The 22,975-nt window shown below is 38.7% G+C and overlaps 1 protein-coding gene across 1 annotated transcript; it reads left to right on the top strand.

Moving 5' to 3' along the window:
- The first annotated feature begins 6,955 nt into the window (after positions 1-6,955).
- Positions 6,956-17,388, top strand: CYBRD1 (cytochrome b reductase 1). Its single transcript, XM_088519425.1, has 4 exons — positions 6,956-7,146; positions 13,566-13,774; positions 15,958-16,112; positions 16,308-17,388. Exons 1-4 carry the CDS (start codon positions 6,960-6,962, stop codon positions 16,606-16,608), a joined length of 852 nt encoding a protein of 283 aa, XP_088375551.1. The 5' UTR covers positions 6,956-6,959; the 3' UTR covers positions 16,609-17,388.
- Positions 17,389-22,975: the final 5,587 nt, after the last annotated feature.

The raw sequence follows: 22,975 nt of genomic DNA, 5'->3' as shown, positions 1-22,975 counted from the left end.
TGACTTAGTTATTTGTAACTAACTTCCTTTCACTAAGAATTTCTCATCTCTGTTAATGAAGACAAATCCAAAGCTGTTTAGTGTGAAAAAGAAAATTATATGCAAAAAGGAAAACCGCTTTTCTCAGATAGTCAAAAGTCCAGCAACAAAGGAAAGTAGAGGTGCATCAGTGCTTAAAACAGAGAAAGAAATCTCTCATTTTTTTTTTCCTCCCTCTTCTTGGCATAGCACAGATCTCTGCTTCTGTGTTCTCCTCTCTCCTTTCCCTGTTCTCTTTTAAAAAACTTAATGACTAGAAGTAAGAGCTAAGGGAAAACTGCTGCAGTTGATTTTCATAATATGCCTTATATCTTCTATCCATTATTTCTGATGTATGCAAAGTATTTTGCATAGCTGATAACACAGCAATTTATTGTTTCAAGACAGATATCAGAATCTTTATTGATAAAGAGCCATTAAATGAAAATAGGCCAATGAGACTAAAGTTATCCTTTTAAAGGAAAAGTCCAGTTTCCACATGATCATTCATCTTCCCTTAGTGGCCAGAGTAGACAGAGAGAAACAGACAAAAAGTTGGTCTTCTTTTTTTTCTGAAAAGGTACAATAAATATTTTGTTGTTCTTCAGAAGTACCCTGCAGTCCTGAAAAAAACAGATCTCTGATAGAAGTGATAACACCAAAAGCAGACACATTCCCAGACTTCCCAGTTTGGATAGAGCTGGGAATTTTATGGATCTTCGCACTTAATTGTATCTATAAAAGTCCTCCCCATGCTTAATGTTTTTGACATATTTTTCTTGACATCCTTACTTTTATAATGGCATTTTATGCTATTTTTTTAATGTTTCACTTTATGTTTCAATTCCCTGAAGCAAGACATTTCAATCTATAAGTGTAAAGACTTAATTAGAAGAGTGTTTGTTATATAGTATATATACAGTTCATGAAGATCAGCTGATGCTTTTACTTTTCCAGTAACTGTTATTTTTGAGCCATTGCTTGTCACAGTGTGTACTAAATCAACAATTACACATCAGCATCCACTCGCTGAAAAATGTGGCAGTTTAGAGCGACCAGCAGGCACTCACCAGCACTGATCCCCCAGCCTTTGATGAAGCAGACACATTTTTTGTGTAAGAAATCATATTATTCTAAATACACAGTGTGTTGCTAAACTACAGATAACAGCAGATGTTCCATCATGGAAGGTCACGTGCAGACATTTTTATCCTGGCATAGGAGGGATGTGATTAATTTAAAATACTTCCGAAGGTACTAAAGAATAGTGAATTCAAAATGGCCAGGCCTGAGTGCCTCTCTGGATGTGTTTGCCATCCCACTTATAAAAGGGCTGGGACACACCAGAGAATCAGAGTCAGCAAATGGTTATGGGTTGTGCTTTTTCAGGTTGTGAACAACTGCTTTGACTTCTGTACCTATTATAGCCCCACAGATTAAATATGTAATTTTTTTTTCAAGGGAGGAAAATCCTGACCACAGCTTGTTATAGTAACATTTCATAAAATGGCATATACCTGAACCAGAGGCAAATTTCTGCATGCTTGGTTGCAGGCCACCTGCGTCAACAACTTTTATTTCAAGTTAAATTTTGAAATGCAAAACTCAACCACTAGAAAAAGCTAGTGGTTTGCTTTGCCAGGAGATCTCATACGTAAGGCAACAAACAAGTTTTGGTTGCTCATGCTGGCAGAGCTGTACTAATGTGCAGTACCCAGTACAGATGAACTCAGAATAAATGCATTAAATCTAACCTTGTAAGTCTACAGCTCGATGTCCATATCTGATCATTCTGCAACATTTATCTTTCTCTTTTTCATGTAAATTAGATATTTGAAAAGCTCTTACAAAATCTGAATAATTCAGTATGCTAAAGAGTATTTGTAAAGTGGAGAAATTCTGATATTGCTCATATGGTTCCCATTAAGGGGGAGAAAAAAAGTCTAGTGCACATGATACCAGTAATCATTTCAATGGGCATCAAAGTGTGACATTGTTACAAGAAAACAAAAACAAAAATACTAGCCAAAAACAAAAGTAGGGCTAACTTAAGTGCTTTTAACTTCTAATTTATGAGCAAGTAAAATAAAAAAAAAAAACACTCTTCATAGAAACTGATAGTTTCTGGTTTTACATTAAATTGGCATAAGAAACTATTGCTGTGAAATTCTGAGTTATATTACTTAAAATTTCAGTTGGTGCTTACTACTACAGTCCTGTTTTCCAGAGTTTGCAGATAAAGCCTCAAATAATTAGGCTTTAAATGCATACTTCAGAAGATAAAAACTTTAAAGCCCATTCTTGTGTTGTTTTTGCTGGCATTAGTTGCCCAGGAAAAAAATACATAAGCATATCTAAAATATAAATATATGTGCATGATGTTAATGCATGTGTACTTTCAAATGTATATTGCAAACAAAATTGAAGGGATCTTTGCTATTCTTGGCAAAATTCCCAGGTAGGTGACATCACCCAAATTTTCTACATAGTTTCTTTATTCTTTGCTCTGGATAAGTCCTGTTACTTTATCAATAGAGATATTTGAAGGAACATCTTTGTTTACATCTTTGTCACAGTCTTAGATATTCAGAGAGGAGTACTTAAAGCTCTCTTGTTGCTAGATTTGGCATCTAAACATTAATAACTTGAGCTCTTATTTCTGCTTTACTGAAGTTACAAAATGGTGACAACTTTCAGGAGCAGCAAAAGACTTTTCTGTCAATTCATCCTCCTGTTCACAGATAAGTACGAATGCTTGCTTTGAATATAAAGATTACAAAAGAACTGCAAGAATAGAGTGTTTAAATTAATAAAAGAAACTAGATATTCCCCTGGCAGAGTGAGTAGATACAATGCTACAATTGCTTTTGTTGATACAGCTTAACAACGTATTTGGTAAATGGGGCGTACAAATTCCTTCTTCTTGGGTGACTGGGGGAAGGAGTATCACAGTCTTAGGAACATTACATTCTCAGGGAAGAATAAGCTCTTCTCAAGAATAGGAAAAAGGAAGCATGAAAGGGGAAGCTAATATTCCAGAAAATGGCTCAAGAACTCTGGGTTATCTGGGTTATACAGAGTGGAGGAGTGGGGAGCAGTGTCTGTGGGATCGCAGGCCCACCAGCCAGTCTCCAGCAACAGTTGCTTGCCAGATGGGAGCATGAGGGAAAACAATCACGGGTATATTAACATGTTTATTTGGCTGTTCAGTTGGCCCACATTCAGACTTATACCGCAGAAGTTACATTCTGGAGCCACAGTTATTCTTAACTTTGGGATATGTGGATGTTGCACAGTTGCACGGTCGGAGCAGAGATCTAGGAAAGTCCCTGCTGTTGACACAGTATTTCCGCTAGTGCTTTGTAACACTGCTGCCCCTTCTTTTTACTGGTTAAAAAGCTGGCTTGATGTTTATAACTGTCTTTTAAACAGCTATTTCGTGGACCAAAGCAGCATGCTTCCAGCATTTGTACTTCTGCAAAATCACTATTTTTTTTTTCCACCTCACCATGACCTCTTCAGAGAAACAAAGCCTGCATCCCAGAAAGGCTGTTCTGTCTTTACTCATATAGAAGGAACTTTCCAGTCAATGCTTAGAAAAGCCTGGCTCGCTGGCTGGTTTTTTTTTTTTTGGTGAGATTTGCTCTGATTTTGAGCAGAAAGCATATATAGAGTGCACATCCTGTCTTTTTCTAATGCATCCTCACTGACTAGGCTGCTGAGCAGTGGGGAAGAAAATAAGAAAGCACAGGCCAAATACAAAGCACAAGCAATAAAATTTTATAATGGTGCTTTAGCGGTTCCGACTACTGCCCACTGTCCCATGATTTTCAAAAATTGTTACAAAGGACTTCAAATGTATCAGAAAAATACTTCAAAATTTCTAGAAGGAAAATGCCATGAATTAAAGCACAATAATGATTTTCACTGCATAGATAATAATGTCTGGCCTTTAAACCAACGCAGAATTTTAGACCCTGCCTTACTCACCTCAGCAAGAGCTCTCCCAAGGGTGAAGAGTAAGTAGATTATTTTAGCAATGGTCCTGTTCACTAGCCACAATTCCTGTAAAGCTAAATCAGCAAGGTCTTCAACAGCAAAAGTGAGAAGGTGCTGCCTCTTTGACATGGACTTCAGTGCCAAGAGAGTAAAAGCAGCATCCTGGCTTGTTGGTGCAGGTCCAACACAAATTAATTAAGGCCACTTGTCATTATTACTCCTGGTAAGGCCTTTTCACAAGGATCAGTTAAGTTAGCCACTAGGACAAGCGTGGCTGAGGTATCTCAGCAATTCTGTGTGTTTATGCAATAAACAGCCATCTGGCTTCTGAGAGCTTCTCCGAATGTTTGGAGGGAGACTGTAACTCCCTTGGAATGTCATGTTCTAAGGTTCAGAAAACCGAGCCGAGTTTAGAAAAACAGATAAAGATGTAGTTGGTAGAAGAGGCTCTAACTCCATTGCAGCTATAGCTCTGACAAGTCAGCCGCTTATCACTGGGAATTAGGAACATTTCCTGCATTTATAATGTTACATCAAAAGCAGAAAATAACTAGCTATGCTGATATGATGCGTTGCTTGGATAAATGTCCATGTACTGTCTCTAGGCTGCTGCTCTCAAACAGTGACAGAAGCTGCGGAGTAGCTGTCTACTGAAGGAATAGTATGGGAAGGAGTATGGATTTCCATTCCTCCCTCTTCTAAGCAAGTAATGAAAACTCTGTGTGTATGTTTTACGGGTCGTCCAAGGCACTGTCATCCTAGTGCTATACCTGACAGCGCAGGAGCAGAAAGAAAGAAATAAGTGCATATTGTGTCCTGAAAAGTGCTAAGAGAGAACATCACTCTGAGAGAATTGGTGCTGTACTGGAAAAGCAAGAATACGCTCTAGGTGAGGGAGCTCTGGAAAAGAGGAGAGATCATGAACTCCCATGGCAGCTGCACACAGTGATGCAAAGCAAGGCTTCAGTAATCCCAGAGTCGGGCTACCCTCCCGAACAAGCCAGTCTCGCCTTTAGGCCAGTGGGGGTTCATGTCCCAGGCAGATCGTTAAATTCACACTTCAGTCCTCAGCGGTCATCGGCACAAGGCGGAGTCCCCACCGCCAGGCAAACATGCAATCCCTCTGACTTTGTGTCTCTCCTACGTCCGTATCAAATAGGCAAAAGAGGTGGAAGAAAAGGAAACTAGAAATGCAGGTAGGGTTAGGGTTAGCCTGAAATCCTTGTATATTACAGATTTTCCACAAAGTACACTTCATTTTGCTTGATCTAGTTTGTTTATTTGTACTTTCTTCTGGTTTTGCTTATTTAACACTTAGTAAGCTTTAAAGTGTCTTAAGCGCTATTTAAAAAAGCATGTTGTTCATGGTTAGCTCTAAACTCCTCTCTTGTTCACATTTCAATAAAATTCTATGTTTGTTCTTGTTATTGACTGCTCTAATTATTTTGCAATTTGGAGGATTACGTTTAGAGACATAAAGATGACTTAAGAAATATTTGTGCTTATGTAGCCTGCAGGAAGACAAGATACATTTTATTATACCAGCTCATATAACTGGAAAGAATGGACAAGTTTTGGGGACTAAAAATCCTTTTGTGAAATTATACGCAATAATTTGCAATTTCATGCATGGAACTAACAAGCATGTGAAACTGATACTTTGTGGTCTGTAGCATTTCAACATAAATCTGGAAGTTTCACATATATTCTTTAACTAAACACCAATTTTCAAAAATACTAGTGGAGTACACTGGTATCTCTATATTTGGTTGTTTAAAAAACAATGATTAAAGGATTGAAGAAAGGTACAGAACATGTTTTTTTTTTTTTTAATGGACATGTATTATGTATTATGTATAAATGCTATACTGTGCCACAAGACATTTTCTGTACATAAGGAGACATGATTTCATTATGTGTTGGTTTAGAAATATAGGGTATATAGATTAATTTCACTTAAAGTGCGGAAAACTTTGTGAGCGTACATTTGAGATGACCTGCTTCCCTCCTGAGTTAAGGATGGGCAGTCTGGCAGCCCTGGCAGGCTATGTGTGTGTGTGTGCATCACCAATAAAAATGTGCGTCCAGACGTCTGCCCTCTCTTACATGCTTTGCCCTAGGAAACCTAACAATACTGGTGTTCTAGTGTCGCTGGCACAAATAACCATGAGCCACAGGGCCTTCCCCTCCTCTCCTTGCGGCTCTGCTCTGGAAGGATGCGTGGTTTGGGGCTCCTGCCACAGCACGGCAGCGGCTTCCTGCATCTGCCTCTCGTGTAACGAAACTGCCTCATTTTGGCAGGTCTTGCGACACTGAGCGGAGCAGTCCCAAACACTTTCGCACATCTGGGCCAGCGTCTGCGCACGAAGCCGGCTAGTCTCTGCCTTACATTTGCAGTGCCTGGTGAGCGCAGCACGAGCGAAGGGGATCATGGCCAGCTGCGGGAACACATCTGAATGCACTAGTGGCGCCTTGGGCGCTCCTCCCGTGAGTGTGTCCCCAGTGCGCACTCCCCCTGGGCTGCCCCTGTCACACCAGCTCTCTCCTTCCTGGTTTATCTCTCGCAGCTTGTGGCTGCTGGGGTTATCTTTATAACAGCTCTGCAAGTTCCTTATCCAGCAGCACCTACCGCACCCGCTGGCCCGTGAGCTCCCAATGCCCAGAGCCTTCGCGCCAGGCTGAACAGGGGTCTGGACAGGGGCTGGCACACAGGAGTCAGTTGAAATCAGAGCTCTCAATGTGAAGAAAAACTTGTCAAGTTTGTAAAAAGTACATAAAGGAAAAAAATAAATGAGGGCAGCCCCGCGTCAGGGGGCGGCGCCGAGGAGTTCGGGGCTGCGGGCGCGGGCCGGGCGGGGCGGCAGCCGCTGGCACCGCCTAACGGCCGCGCTAACGGCCCGCGCCCCCGGCCCCGCCCGCCCCCGGCCGCGCGGCCCCCGAACATGGAGGACTACTGGCGCTTCCTGGCGCTGCTCGTCTCGGCGCTGCTCGTCGGCTTCGCGTCCGTCATCTTCGCCCTCGTCTGGGTCTTCCACTACCGCGAGGGGCTCAGCTGGGATGGCAGCTCGGGCGAGTTCAACTGGCACCCGGTCCTCGTCGTCACTGGCTTCGTCTTCGTCCAGGGCATCGGTGGGTGCGCGGCGGGACCGCGGGGGAGACGGCGCGCCCCGGCCGCAGCAGCGGGCACAAAGGCTCCTTTGTAGGCGGCGCAGCGGCCGCCCCTTCAGCCCGGCGCGGGGCGAGGAGCCGCCGCGGGGGCCCGGGACGGAGGGAGGCTCGGGCGGGGAGCGGGTGGCGCGGGCCGCGGCGAGGTACGTTCTAGGATGCGCTTCTAAACGCACCGCTCCTGGTGGCGCCTGGGCAGTGCGGGACGAGCGGGCAGGAACCTCTCACTGCCTGCTGTGCTGCTGAGGCTTAGACCGGCTTTTAAGTGCTCCCCGTTACGACATTAACAATATCCCCTTTTTTTTTTTTTTTTTTTTTTTTTTCTTTGTGGCCATCATACGCCTTTAGCGTGTTATGTCTTAAGTGCAAGGGTTTTATCGGCTTCTCGGGATGATAAGAAAGGTGGATTTTGAACTGTGCTTTTGCTGTTAGTGTTATTGATTAATTCCAAGAGAATAGAAAAAAAAAGGCCCGACGTGATGTAGTTTATAAATGGTTTCAGTTAAGAAAAAAAAAAAAGAAAAAAAGAAAAAAAAAAGAAAGAGAAATGCAATACTTAGATCTGCTAACTTAGCTATGCCTATGCATAGATTTAAACTGGATCTAAACATTACAAAAATAAGGGCACTAGACAGTACTTTAGGAATCTTGAAATTTGGAGGTGAAAACAACTGGATAAAGAGGCAGAGAGAACAACTCCAGCAATAATTTCCCATAAAGCCAGGGACAAACTTCTTACTAGTTTCAACATGAGGAGAGTTAATGAAACATTAGTAAGCAGGACAAATAAATATTGCTGAGAACAGTGGAAATTCTCCATAATTTTACCACCGATTTCTCTGGGGAGAGTTGAGGGGAAGATTTCATTTTTCTTAAGTAACGAAGATCATAGAGTATAAATGTAAACAGGAGTACCTTGTAAAAGGAGGATTACAATTTCATTTTTAATACCTTTGTTTACATGAGCTTCCCTAGTGAATGACACACTGCATTCATCCAGCCAGGAACGAGGCCAGCACATCTGGACTTTGGTTCCAGAGGAACTGGAAGGTGCCACATGTGCATGGTGCGTTCAAGGCTGGACACACACGAGCAGCAAGGGCTGCTCCGCTTGCGCTATGACATTCTGAAGCTGCTTTATATTTTCAGTTTGCTGTTATTGCCCAATATGTCATGTGAGGTGTAATTTTAGGTTATAAATAAATAAAACAATAATAAAACACCTGTTGACTTTACCAGGAGATCAAATTACAGATTTTTTTTTTTACATAACTTATTTGCAGAAAATAAAAGGATGTTTTCTGCAGAAGTTCTTCCTATCCCTTTTCTTTTTTTCACTGAAAACTTAGTTTGTCTCCACATCATGGAGTAAGGATTTTGCTTCAGCTGTAAGTAAGGGTATTTCTAAGGTAAAGAAAAGTTCACCATAGCTTGAAAAGAAGACTACAACCAAAGAATTGAAAAGAAGAGTATGTCCAAAGAATTGATAATAGAGCATTGTTTCAAGTAGGAATTCCTATCATCTTAGAAGAAAGGCAAAGATAGAGACAGAAGGAAGACCATTCTAAATGAGATATTAACAGCAAAGATTCTGCTGTGGAGCTGATGGAGCTGATCCAAATTTAGCTGAGAGAATTCAATTGCCATCAAATTCAATTGCCATCGAATTCAAAGTAATGTGGGTGAGTCTTCATGATAGCAAACAACCACCTGCTTCTTGGGAATGGTAAAGCCTACACAAATAGGAATAGAAATGGCCTATAGAAGGCGGGATGACTATAATAATGTGGATATGGGGCAGTACATGTGCAATGAGCATTATGTAGACATTAATACTTACCATTTGTGGATCAATTCATAGGTAAAGGATATGCGGTAAACACTGCCAGTGCATGTCAATTGTCCAGATGATTTCTAAACTGAAAGTTGGAAAAATACAGGTAATAAAAGTCCTGGTATACATTAGTAGAGAAACTTTTTTTTTTTTTTTTTTTTTTTAGAAAAAGTTAGGAAAAATAATGAGGAAAAAGTGGATTTTAAGAATAGCTTGAAGGAATAGTAGTGTGATAATATAACTTAAATAAGTTTTTAAAAAGTCTTATTTTATATGTGGAAATATTGGACAAATGACTGTAGGCACCAGACCATACTCCGAAGCAGTATTTGCATATCAGTTCATGTTTGTTCTGCAAATCATAGTGTTTGGCACCTTCCCAAAGGAAAATAAATATGGGAGCTATCAAGACTTAATTGGGGATAAATGATTTTTGAGGATTTCTCATCTCTTTATTGACCTAACAAAGCAGTGGTTTTAGTTAGTCGTTTTCTACAAAGATATGCTGATCTCTGCTGGAGACTGAGGAGAAGCCTGGTTGTTTTGGGGGCTGTAGGAAACTACACAGAGTCAGAGCCAGGAGGACAGGGCAGTCTTTTTTCCTGTCTTTGGATCATGCTTTCTGTGCTTATATAGAGTTTCTCTATGACTAATAAATTCTACACCAAGGCTGACTTTATAAATCATGAGAGATATTTGCACAATTAACATTTCTTATATATCATTTACAAGTCATATAACTTGCATTTTAAACAGCCTGTAAACAAGAGTCTAGGAGCAGAAATGTATTAATGAAGGAATAAACAGAAGTGTTGCTTAATCTTAAGGAAAAGGAGAAAGAAAAGGTCCTAGTCTTCCACATTATCATGTGATATTCCAGAGTCAATTAAATTTCTTCTATATGGATGAAATTACATAGGTGTATGAGGCAATCTAACAGTTCACTCCAGCTGAAAAAGACCTACTGTTTTCCTCCTTCCCTTTTAGCTTTCTCTGTGCTTTGGTTTCATCTTCTTGCCATTTTCTGTTTGCGCCAATTCTTGTGCTTGTCAGATCCAGTGCTCACCAGAAAAGCAAAACACCCTTCAAAAAATTGAGATTTTGCTAGATTAACAAATTGAACTCATTCCAGCAGGACTCAAAAGTGCCATAGATGGTAGAAGGGAGAAGGTGGACCATGCACAAAAGCAGAGAGGAGGAGGAGGGAGGGGAAAATATAGGAGAATCCCCACCTTTCTGCAGCAGTAAGAGGTTAGTTTGGCTCAAATGATTATTAAACATTCATTTTAAAGACTAAATGAGTAACAGTGGTTCCTCCTGACCTTGGCCAGAGAAGTTGCAAAGTGCCCAGACGTAACTGCTCTAGGTGACTAAGCAGCCATCTAACAAAGCTGCAAAAAGGATGATGCTCTAGGATTTATGCAGGAAGCATCATCCTTGGAGAGGGTTATGAGTTTCACAAGTTGCCTAAGGTGGTAGAGCAATTCAAAAAGATCAAAAGATCTTCAGTGTGAAATACAATTTTTATAATGTTTTCTTATATCCTCTGATCACAATCCTTTTTCAGCAATGCAAATCTCTCAAACATTCCTTCATCTTTAAATCACTCCTGAGGATAACGCTTGCTTTATGTGACAAACTTCACGATTACATTTATTTGAACATAACACAACGTCTGTTCCAAGGAAAAACAGCCAGCTCCTGCAGTTTCCAGCAGCTGATGGGTTGTAGAATTTTCAGGAATGTGAAAGGGAAGCAACTGCTGAGCTCAGGGTCTCATCACAGCCAAGCTGTGAAGAGACAGCTCTTGTGACAAACTTAGTTTGAGCTCTGCTGAAATCATAAATGGGGGCATTTCCTTTGGGTTAATTTCGTCCATTTTAAAGTGGTTCTCAAAAGAAGCCAGCAGGCATCCAGAACTGGCAGAAAATAAGCAACAGAATTGTCCATGAAGGAACAGCAAAGGAAATGGGAGGAGTGCTCCTTCTGGCAGCTCAGAGGGGTTGTGTCAGCGCACGCGGACTCAGAGCCAGGCTGCGTGACTTTGCTGGCGTGAGAGGGATCTCCCCAGCAGTCCTTGCCACCTCTACAGAGCACTCAACAGCCAAAACTCCTAGAAAGCTAATTTCAGATTTTTTTTCTATGTATGGTTGATAAGGAACAGGTATTTCAAACCAAATGCAAGCTATTGCATGTTCACTCAGTCCTGTGTGATATTCTTTAAAGTCAGAGCTCATAACAGGACTGAGATCAAAGTAAAGAACCTCTGTCTAAGGATGCCTAGTCTTAATCTTTTACAAGCGGATGCTAAACTAAAGTTGTTCACAGCTCTGCACTAGTATGACATTTGAACAGGTGTATCATTTGAACAGGAGCTCTGTATGTGCTTTTACCTCTTGCTGAGCCAGTCTTTAACGCTCATACCGCTGACAGCGGCAGTTTCCTCCTCCATCAGTTCTCCTTCTGTCCCCTCTGTGCCCCAGCTCCCTCCTGCTGCTCAGGCACACACCGCTGTGACAAAGTAGGGGACTGCACAGTGACATGGAGAGCGAAAGTGGTGGTGGGGAAATGGGACTATCTCTTCTGACAGTGGTGGACCAGCAGATTTGCCCAGGTCACAGGCAGCCCTTAGTGCAAGTGCTTTGTTATGCATTCTGTCTAGGCTATGGCATATAACATGTTCCATGTAACTGATGCGTGGCAATGTGAACAAGGGCCCAGGCTCTCACTCTGCATTTGCTTTTCTATCATACAGTTTCAAATACCTCCATATGATATTGAGGCTTAGCTGGGGTCTTGTGGCATAAATGCTGTACAAAGCCAGCAATTCTAATCAATAATTTAAAATCAATTGATAATAGCGGTCCGATTCAGGCAATTATTACAATAACAAGATATAATATTATCCTCTATATAACTTTTTGAGAACTGTTGGAGGTGATCATAAGCTTGATGTGCTGAACCACAGAAATGAATCTACATTTTACAGCTTGATTACTTGGACAGTACCCTTCTAGTTTCCTGATTTTGATTTACTAATTCTACTTTTTTAAAAAGAGAACGCTGAAGTGTTAAGTATTCTGATCACTTCCATTCTAGTATTATATATTGACACAGTGAGTAAAAGCAGGCATAGATTTAAAATCCACTTTCGGGGTGGAAATTCCACTTGCAAACAGAGTTTTCTTTGTCAGTTGTTTGGCACAATCTTATGCTTTTTGGCATGCATCCAAGTAAAAATACATAAGTATGAATAAAGCTTTAAAATTAATTTGTCATTTGTTAGTATTCAGCACTATTCAGCACAACATGCAGAATAAAGAAAAAAATGATTAATGAGAAAGGCATGAGAACTACTTGCCTAAATTCCTCCTTTTTCTATTTATCAGGTATTTATTACATATTTTTCTTATCTGGTGCATATAATAATGTGTTTCTGAATGTTTGGAATGGAAACATTTATTGAAGCCTGTGTACATTCTATTCTTTGATTTTTAGAGGAATTTGAATGTCATTTAATTGCCAGAAAGATTAAAGGAGTTCTTGAACCAGCTCAATAAAGCTCAGTATTTTTGCTCAGGATATGGGCACTAGTCTTCTTTTTGTCAAGTGACTGAGCGTGCACATTAGTCTTTGTCCCCTATTACCTGAACGTCCTTCTCTGTTGTTGCATATCTGGAAGCCCTACTGGTTTGTAGTAAGATGTACCTGGGGCTTCAGTCGCATGGTCTGATCCATGCGAAAGCCACGGGCTCCCCTAGTAAAGTACCTGTGGCTCAGGCATGTGGCAGGCAATTGTGGAAGGGATGGGGCAGTGGGGAGCTGACAAAAAAGCCTGGCAAGAAGCAGCTCTCTGCTGTTGAGCTTGCCCTCATGGGCCTTCTGGGGTTCAATTGCTGTTTAGAAAGTGTCATTTTGTTCAGACTAGACACATCACAGCCCCCTAGTATTATATATGATAATACAAGCAAAAAGCTTACATTCATCTAAGATTGTTTGAAGAGTTTTATTTACCAAATCCATTTGTTAGAGTCAAATTATGACTCCCTTAAAATCAGAGTAGCATTTTCTCCTTTAAAATAATCCTATTAATATTTATGTAATAGATAATTATTATACATACCTATATAATTACTTGATAAGAGCATTCAAAACTGGCAAAGAGAATGAATATAAAAACATTCTTACACAATTCTCTAGTGATTGATTTTCTGGATAAAAGAATTTGGACCTATTTCTCACTTTAGTTAATCACTTCAAGGAGTGGGGCCTTAAGCAGGAATAGAGCTGTTTCCTGTTATTTTTTGAAACGTATCTACATTTTTCTGAAGTTAGAAGAAATCTCCTTAACAACTGTATTTAAGCCTCAGTTTTATATTTGGAATACGTTATGTGTTAGGTTGTACAGAAGGAAAACACTTTAACTGACTTTTTTGGAGGACTAAGTATTTGATTTTCCTGTAACTTGTATTGGAATGATGCATGATTATTAAAATCTTAGAAAAGTTATCCTATAAGGTATGAAATCTTGTTTCTGTTCTTTTCTCAGCCATTATTGTATATAGATTGCCCTGGACCTGGAAATGCAGCAAACTCCTGATGAAGTTCATCCACGCTGGGTTAAATACCATAGCTATGATTCTTGCAATTGTTTCTATGGTAGCCGTGTTTGACTACCACAATGCCAGCAACATTCCCAACATGTACAGCCTGCACAGCTGGATTGGGCTGGCTGCTGTTATACTTTATTCTCTCCAGGTCAGCATTTAACTTTATTTATAACCAGGTTGTAAAGTTTAAGAATGTGTTTAATACTTTAGGTATAGTAGGCTTTCACTGTTGGGCACTATGTGGTAGCTATTGGGATGCCTATTTTATATTCTGTCATGTGTCAAATTAGTATGTAAGTGTGCAAATACTTTATCCTTGACCTCACAGAAAAGTGCACTTTAAAGCATATTTTGTTAATTTGCTGGGATAATTGCAGTTTATTTACTATTCAGGTTTACAGTAGTGTGTTATCATACAGAATATACAGTAGGTGATATCACAGGAGAACTACTGAATGTGTAGACTAGCATCATGGTCCTAATGGATTCTTGAACTGCTTTGAAAAATCACTATGAAAGAACATTTTCATCTACAAAACCATAGTGTATTTTTTCTAAGAGAAATAAGTGATTTGGTTTGTCAAGAGCTTATTTAAATATCTTTAGAACATTTATTACGGAGTTCTCAGCTGAATTAGTATAGTTTTAGGTTGTCACTTCTTGACCTCAAGTGTGCAAGAGGGGGCATTAAAGATCTAAAGGCTTAGATGTGTGAACGAGTTACCGCTGGATTGTCTGCTGACCTTCAATCTGCTTCTCATTTTGCTACTATGAACATAATCAGTGTCACTTAACTCAAAGCCCTGGCTGCCTTTGCCATAGTAATACCAGGCCCTGATACTATGTCTTCCAAACTGGGATGCAAGTCTCCGGTCAGAGACTTAACAGGAATTTGTAAAGTGATTGAGAGCTGTTACTAGAAAATACTAATAAAGTAGTATTTTTGTTATACAGAAATACACTTTGCATTTGCCAGAAGTGGTATGTTGATCAAAAACTTAATGTGCAAGATGAACAAGAGGTAAAACAAGTACAATTTACTGTAAATATTTTCCCTCCAATAGTCATTCTTAGTGGTATTCTTGAGGAGATGCTCAATAATAATATATCTGCAGAAACAGAAGTGTAAATATGTTGAACTGAATCCAAAAGTATATATAGTGTGTGTATATATACACTACATAACACAGTATAGCACAGTTACAGTTTGAGAATAGAACAAAAATGTTAAATGGAGACTGTCTTTCGGAAAGCAATGTCTTTGAAAAAAAGTATTCAAAGTGGACACAAAATGAGTTCTTGTGATGCTGTGACAACAAGAAAAATAACTGTTATACAGAGGTAAAAATACTCTCATAATTAGGGAAACTGATATGGAAAGTACGGAATATGGAATATAAAGAGCAGTTGCAAAAGAAATATAAGAGCTAGGAAAAAATTGTCTTCCTGGGAAAGACTTAAAAAGCTCTTACTGTTCAAATCTAAAAGAAGATTAAGAGATGACTTGATTACAGTGTATTAAAAAGGTTCCTAGGGAGAAAACACCAGACTCTTGAAGCCAGCATGGAAAGACAGAACAAGGCTGTAAGTTAAAGCAAGATGAATTTAAAATTTCACGGACAATTTCTAATTTAGCAGCAGGAGTAAGTAATGATGGGACAAAGTAAAGCTGGGATGCAGCCTCAGTGAGGCTGAGCAAGTCTGTGATGAAATGTGATGGGTTATGGTCCAGCACCCAGCCAGTACTAACAGGAGGCCTTCTGGGTGGCCCCTGAACATGTTCCCTTGTCCCCACACACCCTCACTCTGTGAATGCCACCTGACTGTTGTATTCTGATGGAGAGCAGGGCCTTCTGGGGGCTGCTACCAACATAACCAAAGCTACTTAACAAAGTGAAATTCTACAGTTCACTGAGGACAGATAACTATCTGCCTTATGATGTTCATTTATGTCTGAATCTATAATAAAAGGGGAGAAGTTGAAATTGAAGAGAAGTTGATGGGATTATCAAAATGTAGCTACTCACACCTTTTAAGTATTACTAGTGTCATTGAAACTTTGTTTCTCCAGTACTCTGGTTTTGGTTTTAAGGTTACCACTCAGCTTTATTTATAAAATATTTAATGTCTTTTTCACAGGTGCTAATCTATAATTATTGTTTTGGTTTTAGTATTGAAAGAAAATACATTCAAAAATAAAAATCTTGATTCTTACTGTATTTGTATGCAAAGACATCTCAAAATGGAATTTTTATCATGATTTTCAATCTGCTTGAAAAGTGCAGCTTGCATCCTATTAATTCTTACCTCTGAATCTTTTTTCATGTTTAGCTTTTCCTGGGTTTTGCAATCTTTCTACTCCCTTTTGCTCCAGTTTGGCTTCGAGCAGCCCTCATGCCAATACATATTTATTCAGGCCTGCTCATCTTTGCAACAGTGATCGCATCAGCTCTCATGGGAATCACAGAAAAGCTTATATTTTCACTGTAAGTATTATTTACTTTTTATTAAATTTATTCATTGCAAACTGTACTCCTATTCACACAGAATAATAGCAGTCTAGTATTGAATCATTGTTTTGTTCTAAAAAGACATCTTGTCTAGCAAGAGACTACTGCTTTTAGATCAGAATTGCCATTAAAAATTGTCTTTTTTACCCTTTTATTTATTTTTTTTCCCAGGCAAAATCCTGCATATAGGGAATCTCCCCCAGAAGCAATTTTTGTCAACTGCCTTGGCCTTCTAATCGTGATCTTCGGTGCGCTGGTTTTGTGGATGGCCAGCCGGCCCCACTGGAGACGCCCCCCTGAAGAGCTGCCCAAGGCTCCGCGGCCCAACGGAGGGACTTCCGAAGGCACCGAAGCCGAATCCACCATGACCGACTGCAGCAATGCAGATAAACCTGACGTGGGCTTCAACAGCGAAGCAGCCAGAAAACGAAACCTCAAGCTTGATGAAGCAGGCCAGCGATCAACGATGTAAAGAAAATATACAGTGTTAACAGCACTATTATGTTGCCAAAAAATACTTCTGATTCAGTTACACTCATATAGAAATAGGCTGGGGTTTTATTTTCAGTTGGTCTTGCTCAAAGCTATTCGAGTTTTCAGCATATGAATTTGAATTCCAGTAAGCCCCAAATATTGGTTCATGCTTAATCCTCATTAAATAAGCGAAAGCTGGAACGAAAAACATGATAAGTTTAATGCCTTTAAAAGTAGATGTAACGGGAAAATGTCTTCTATGTCACTTCTGAATTTAATGCCTGTATCTCTTATAGTTATGAAAAGTTATTGAGACTATTTTTTCTGAATCTTACAGGTATGAACAAGAATTGTAAGTGTATTTCAGAGAAGAGAATTTAGTGGTTAGCACATAATTTTTCTGATAATGTTCATATTCTAAAAGGCTTGATTTCTAAGCTGATGAACCCTCTCACTGGCTGCTAAAATCTGTGGGGTTTGAGGTCATCAGCACTTTGCAGAGTTGCACTGTACAATTTTATAGATTTTAAATTCAGAGAAAGAAATGAAACAGTTTGCCTAAAATTGTCATGAAATGTCATGTTGCTTTTAAAAACATTTACATTGTTTATCAGATTTTAAATTTTGACCTCTTTAACTATATTGGGTACATTGCTCTGTACAGACAGAATTAGCTTTGGATATGGGTGATTGTTACTGAAGTGCAAGGAAATGTTGAGGTAGCGAAGGCAGAATTTTTCTTATTTGGACAACTACAGATACTTTAAAAGTATATATATATATATAAAGTATATATACAGTATATATACACATTATGTAGTGTGTGTATATATATAGAATATATATTTTAAGTGTGTATGTGTGTTCATATTCATATCTATACATATATTACTTAAATCAAGTCTTCCTTCGATCCCAGAAGGCAGTATTTACTATCTTTATTTGATTGTACAATTCTCTTTGATTTACGGCACTAGACTAGAAACTAGGAAACTGGAAGCCAGAGTACTCTGTGAGCAGTATCACAGAGAGAAGAGCTTGGAGTGAAAAACACTTTCTTGCAAGAAAGAGTGGCGCTTTGCTGGCGTGACGAGGTTACCAGCCAACTGAAAGCCAGTTTGAGGATTTCCACACTGGCGTCGCATGGGTGAAGACAAACTTTGTTCTAATCAAGCCATTTAAATTTCTCTTATTTAAAAAATAATATGTTAAATAATCCTATTTGAGTCTGTAGTGGCACTTTACTTTTATAGCTTATTTTAATAATCAGAGTATTAATGTATTACTCTTTTTTCACAAATATAAGCAATGCTTTTATTTTACTACCATTGAATAATAACAGATTCTTTTGATTGCATATGTCCAAAGTGATGAGCCTTTCTATTATGATCTCTTACAAAAGCTGCAGAGCTCACTAAAGTAATCTTGATATCTGCAGTAACTGTTCTAAACTGATCACTAATCACGTTACAAAGAACTCTACATAGTGGTTCAGACAGCATACCATTTCCTACTTTTTTAAAGTCTACATTAATTTTCATTCAGTTCAGCTTTTTAAAACACTCAGTCACACTAAGCTTTGCCAAATATGCAATTTTTCTACTTCAAAGTGTTGTGTTAGCATAAACTATTTTGGATATGCATTATTTTGGATATTCTTTGACAAAGTGCATCTCAGGTCCTGTTATTTGATCTAGCAATAACATTTAGTTATTTGGTAAGTACAGTGTAGAAAGCTAGCATCGTACCACTTTGTATTTAAGGGCTGCATCCTCTAGTTCTATGTCACTGCTCACATATGTATGTGGATACCCGGGAGCCATTTAGCATTCGTCTAATGATTGGGAAAATACCTGCTATTAAATGCTTGCATGTAGAACTCACGTATGAGAGAAGGCCTTACTATCCTATTGGGTGACACTCCACCAGTCCCACATTGCACAGTGCATTGGACTGCTTCTCCCCTGTTTTTCGAGCATGTGTTTTTTCAAGTTCCACAAAATTATTTCTTCCCTGAAAATGTACTGAGCAGCTTCTGAATAAATACAGATACTATTGATAATGATATTCCAAGAGAAAATCAAGTGTTCCTTTTACATGACATCAGTATTCAACTGACATGATATTATTATGTTATTCACCCTACTACAAATGTATATATTGCTGGCTAAGTAGGAAGTCACTGTAGCTTCTGGAGAACACTTAACTCTGCTATCTTGTTTTCCTATAATTTCTTTATATTCTTCTCAGACAAACCTATGTTTTTTTAGTTGAATCAGTAAGCAATGCAGAGCTGGTGGCTGCAAATTTAGTGTTTGTGATAGGTGCTCTGTTCACACTCCTGGAGTATGAGTTCATTTATTCACATCAGGTACAACGCAGGCGATGTTTTAAGTTGTCATGTATTGCCCTATTCCTGTGTCTTATCCTCCCATGAAATTAGCTAATTCAGTCCTTGCCTGGCACTAGCTCATTGAATAAAAGCGTATGTTTGTGTGCAAGGTAGTCATGGGGAATATTCTGGAAGAAACTATAACCATATGATATACTGGAAAAACAAACAAACAAACAAAAAAAAAACCAAAAAACCTCACAAAATCTGTGATTTCTTTCTTACATCAGTGAACTGGATGTGTTGAAATGAGCAACCTGTAGGTGAACAGTTTTGTATGCTGTTAAAATTAAGCTGTAGTAATAATTATGCCCAAGAGTATTATCCAAGAGTAATGATACTTCAGAAAAGAATGGTGGCATTTCTTCTGTCTCTATTTCGATGAAACAAAACTCACTGCAAACCCAGGATTACCAGCCTTTCAAGGGTAATCTACCAGGCTGTGTTTTTCTTTTTCAAATTTGAGGTTAAAGAGGCTAGTAGAAAATCACAGGGAAATTATTATGGGAAATCACGGTATCACATAAGTAAGCAGTGATATTGGATGCACATTACATGGGCTTCTTGCTCCTTTCCACTTTGGAAGGTCTCTCCGAGATGCAGTAGCTCTGAGCTCCTAAACTCTTGTCAGCCTTGATGTGTGCAATTTAAAATAGGCTTGCATGCTACAGGTTTGCTATAGTTTCTGTTTCAAACAGATAAAAAAACATCTTTGTATTTATCAAGTTCAAGTTAGTTCAAATACTAAATAAAATAGGAAGGACTTTGGAGAGTCATCTTTCTAGAGGAAAGAAAAAGAAAAAGAAACAAACAAAAAACAGATAATCCTAAATCTGTTTCCCTAAGTGACCTTCCTCTAATTATTCTTCCATAGAACTTGCAGTTACATGTAGGAGTACCTCATGGAAACTAAAATGGTATATTTTATCAGTATACATAAGTGCAAATAACAGTTCCAACTTTTTTATCAGCATTTTAATGGGTGTTTTGGAATATTCCAAATTATTATGTTTTTACAGAGACATGATTGTACAGCTTACATTCCAAATTTGTGTTCCTATTAAAATATAGGAACTTACAAACCTAATATAAAAGCTAGGATTTTTATATCTGAAAAAAAAGCATTTAATGGATTTACACACTGTCTTACAGTACTGGGCACAGAAGCAGAACCGAGTTTTGTTCCAGCATTAATGCATCTGAGAAATGATTATACAAATCAGAGTTTAATATTGAATGTACAGTTATTACATGTACACTTCTTACTACATGTAATCAAGAAGATTGCACATGATTGTAAATACAGATTGCTTGTGTACATGGAAATTTTATTGAGATACTACAAGATACTGTCAAATATTTTCTATTTCAGAAAACTTTTGTTTCCATTTTACAAAACTCTTTGCTTCTGCCTGTTCACAAGGACTTTAAGAATTATGTTACTGTTTTCTTGTAATACATATTTGTAGATAAAAACAAATGTTTAATTACAATGTCTATTTTCCTTACACTTTTTGTATGCTAATAAAAATTATTTTTCAAGCTTATAATGCCACTCAGTACAGAACTATATTATGTTACTAAATCACAAATTTTAAAATTTGGTAAGGACTGAGTTATCATCCTGACTACTGTTTTTGAAAATTGCTAAACTCCCAAAGAAGCTCTTGAAATTTTCTAAGCATTCCTGAAAATATTAATAGTGAAGCTCAATTATAAACAACTTGGAATGGGGAGCTCAAAATGTTGAAAAGCAATGGATGGCATTTGTGTTGAGGTTTTTTTTTTTCCCCGCATACTTGATGGAAGCCTTGCAACCTCTGAACTGCTCTGCTTTGTATGATGGGATAGTGAAGACCTGATCTCTGCAAATCTAGTGGGCAGTTAGGAATTAATACATGGGAAAGGACTGGAGTCCAGGTCAACCAAATGGATGCCAATGAATGCAAGTAATGCTCATTTTTCCTCATCTCTTCTATTAGCTCCAAATTAAACAGAGATATCAGAACTCTAAAAGAAGATAAAACTAGAAGATAAAACTGGCATAAATGTCAATATGCTTGCTCACATTTGGCAAATATGGTCATCATAGACTACACCAACATGTGCCAACTTGGGGCTGGAGTCTGCAGTTGGGTCCAAGCTCCCTGCCTACATGCACTGACTGCTCATTTACCTCACACTGCCTCTATCAGGAGCGAGCTGACTGTCTCATCGGGCATATAAATGTTGGCAATTTTCCTTTAAATTTTCATTTGTAACTAATTCTGACAAAAAAAAAAAGTTTAGTTGTATTCAAAGTTTGCAGGATATTATTAAATAATGTGATTAATCAGATTTTCAAATATTTTGTGGAGAATGGCTCTTTTCATCCTATGTGTACATAAGCGGTAATCCACTAGGTGGCAAGCACTACCAAAACTGCTTCTGCCAAATGTTAGTCTGTCACTGCTTTAAATCATGCAATATAACTTGTATGCCTTTAAATAAAATAGAAATGCTAGCAGGCATAAACCACAGTCATGTCAGAATGTATACATTTAGTCTTATTTTCTTTTTAAAAGGACACGTAAACATAGTTCTTAATCTTTCTGACTTGGAAGTTACTCTTTATTTTGCTCTACCTCAGATTTCTCTACCTGCTGTTTGTAATTTTTGTGTGATTATAAGCTTAACTAAAAGAAGAAATAAAAAGAACATGCAAGCAGGCTAGTTTAGGGATTTATCTTATATACAAGATAGAAAAGTAGCAATAATAAAAAAAAAAAAGGAACTTTAGGACTTTTCCCATTTGAACTTGCAGTCTTACACAAAAATGATCCCTTTGAAATATTCACTTTTTCAAAGCAAACATTAGTTTGCCAATTTCAAACAATCAAAAAGCAAAACTTTCCTCTTTGACCTAGGCTAATGGTTTCTGTTCATAATTTATTTTATATGTGGAAATTACCATTGTAAGCACTTGGTGATACCAAATGATGGGTCTCCACAGTTAAATAGAATAGCAGCTAGAAATGTGACAGAAGTTTTTTTTGCAGCTTGCAGCAGTGTGGACAGACAAACGCTCCCTTACTTTGTTGCATACTGTGCGCAGAGGTTTGAAGGGGCCTGCAAAAGGTAACTGCAGCAGCTTCCACAGTGCTGCAGTACAGGACAAGATACCACAAATCATTTTTCCTGACAGTCATTCCTCTGCATTGACAGATACACAACTAGTTGCTACAAACAATGACAAATCTTCCATGGCCCAGCGAAGAAAGTGCTCTAATACATGTAACCCTAAGTTCTCTGCTTCCAAGCGGAACCATGCCAACAGCACTGCAGGCAGAACCTTCAGTAACTGCGAAAGATTAATACGAGTTTGACCACCTGTGGGACCCCAGGAACGTAACAAAAAGCTTGAAGAGTTGGCATATGGACCTAAGTACCACTATCCTATCTTCAAATAAATGAGAAGATCAGAGGCAAAACAGGCAGTCAACTATTCCCAAAGCATAACAGGTATTCAAAGCCTTCACACTGTTGTTACTCCATTTGAATATAACCATGGGTAAGAGTTGCTTCCAGAACTGCTCAGGGACTTCAGAGACAGTGAAGTGGTACTTCATTCTTCTATTTTGGTTTGCACCTGAATTTCCTATGAGGTAAAATATCCAAGCACAGAAGTAAAGACAGTGCTGATTTTCTGCATTTGATTTCTCCCTTCCTACGCCCGCATTGGTCATGGAGGAGCACCATGTACTCCAGTTCAGCTTCTTCAGAATGTTGTTACCAACTTAGAAATGAATATAGAAACCTCTGCCTGGGCATCTGACTACACTTCCATGTGCTTTGAGCTGTTCACAGCAATGCCCAGGTCTCCGTCCTAAGTCAACCATTATAATCCTGTGAGACTCTCAGGCATCTCAACTTTTACCTAGAAATTACACTATTCTGCACTTATTCATAATAAGCTTTCCAAGCACTGAATATG

Source organism: Tinamus guttatus, unplaced genomic scaffold, assembly GCF_059628265.1.
Source record: "Tinamus guttatus ecotype Peru unplaced genomic scaffold, ASM5962826v1 Tinamus_guttatus_pri_ptg000060l, whole genome shotgun sequence".
Taxonomy (NCBI): Eukaryota; Metazoa; Chordata; class Aves; order Tinamiformes; family Tinamidae; genus Tinamus; species Tinamus guttatus.
The sequence above is the reverse complement of the archived record's forward strand: the minus strand, read 5'-3'. Positions and strand labels throughout refer to the sequence as shown.

Bases quoted from the DNA above. Each gene is read 5' to 3' on its own strand.
- CYBRD1 (XM_088519425.1), top strand. From the start codon at position 6,960: ATGGAGGACTACTGGCGCTTCCTGGCGCTGCTCGTCTCGGCGCTGCTC. The intron at 7,147-13,565 runs GTGGGTGCGCGG...TTCTTTTCTCAG, and splicing joins CGTCTTCGTCCAGGGCATCG to CCATTATTGTATATAGATTG. The intron at 16,113-16,307 runs GTAAGTATTATT...TTTTTTTCCCAG, and splicing joins GAAAAGCTTATATTTTCACT to GCAAAATCCTGCATATAGGG.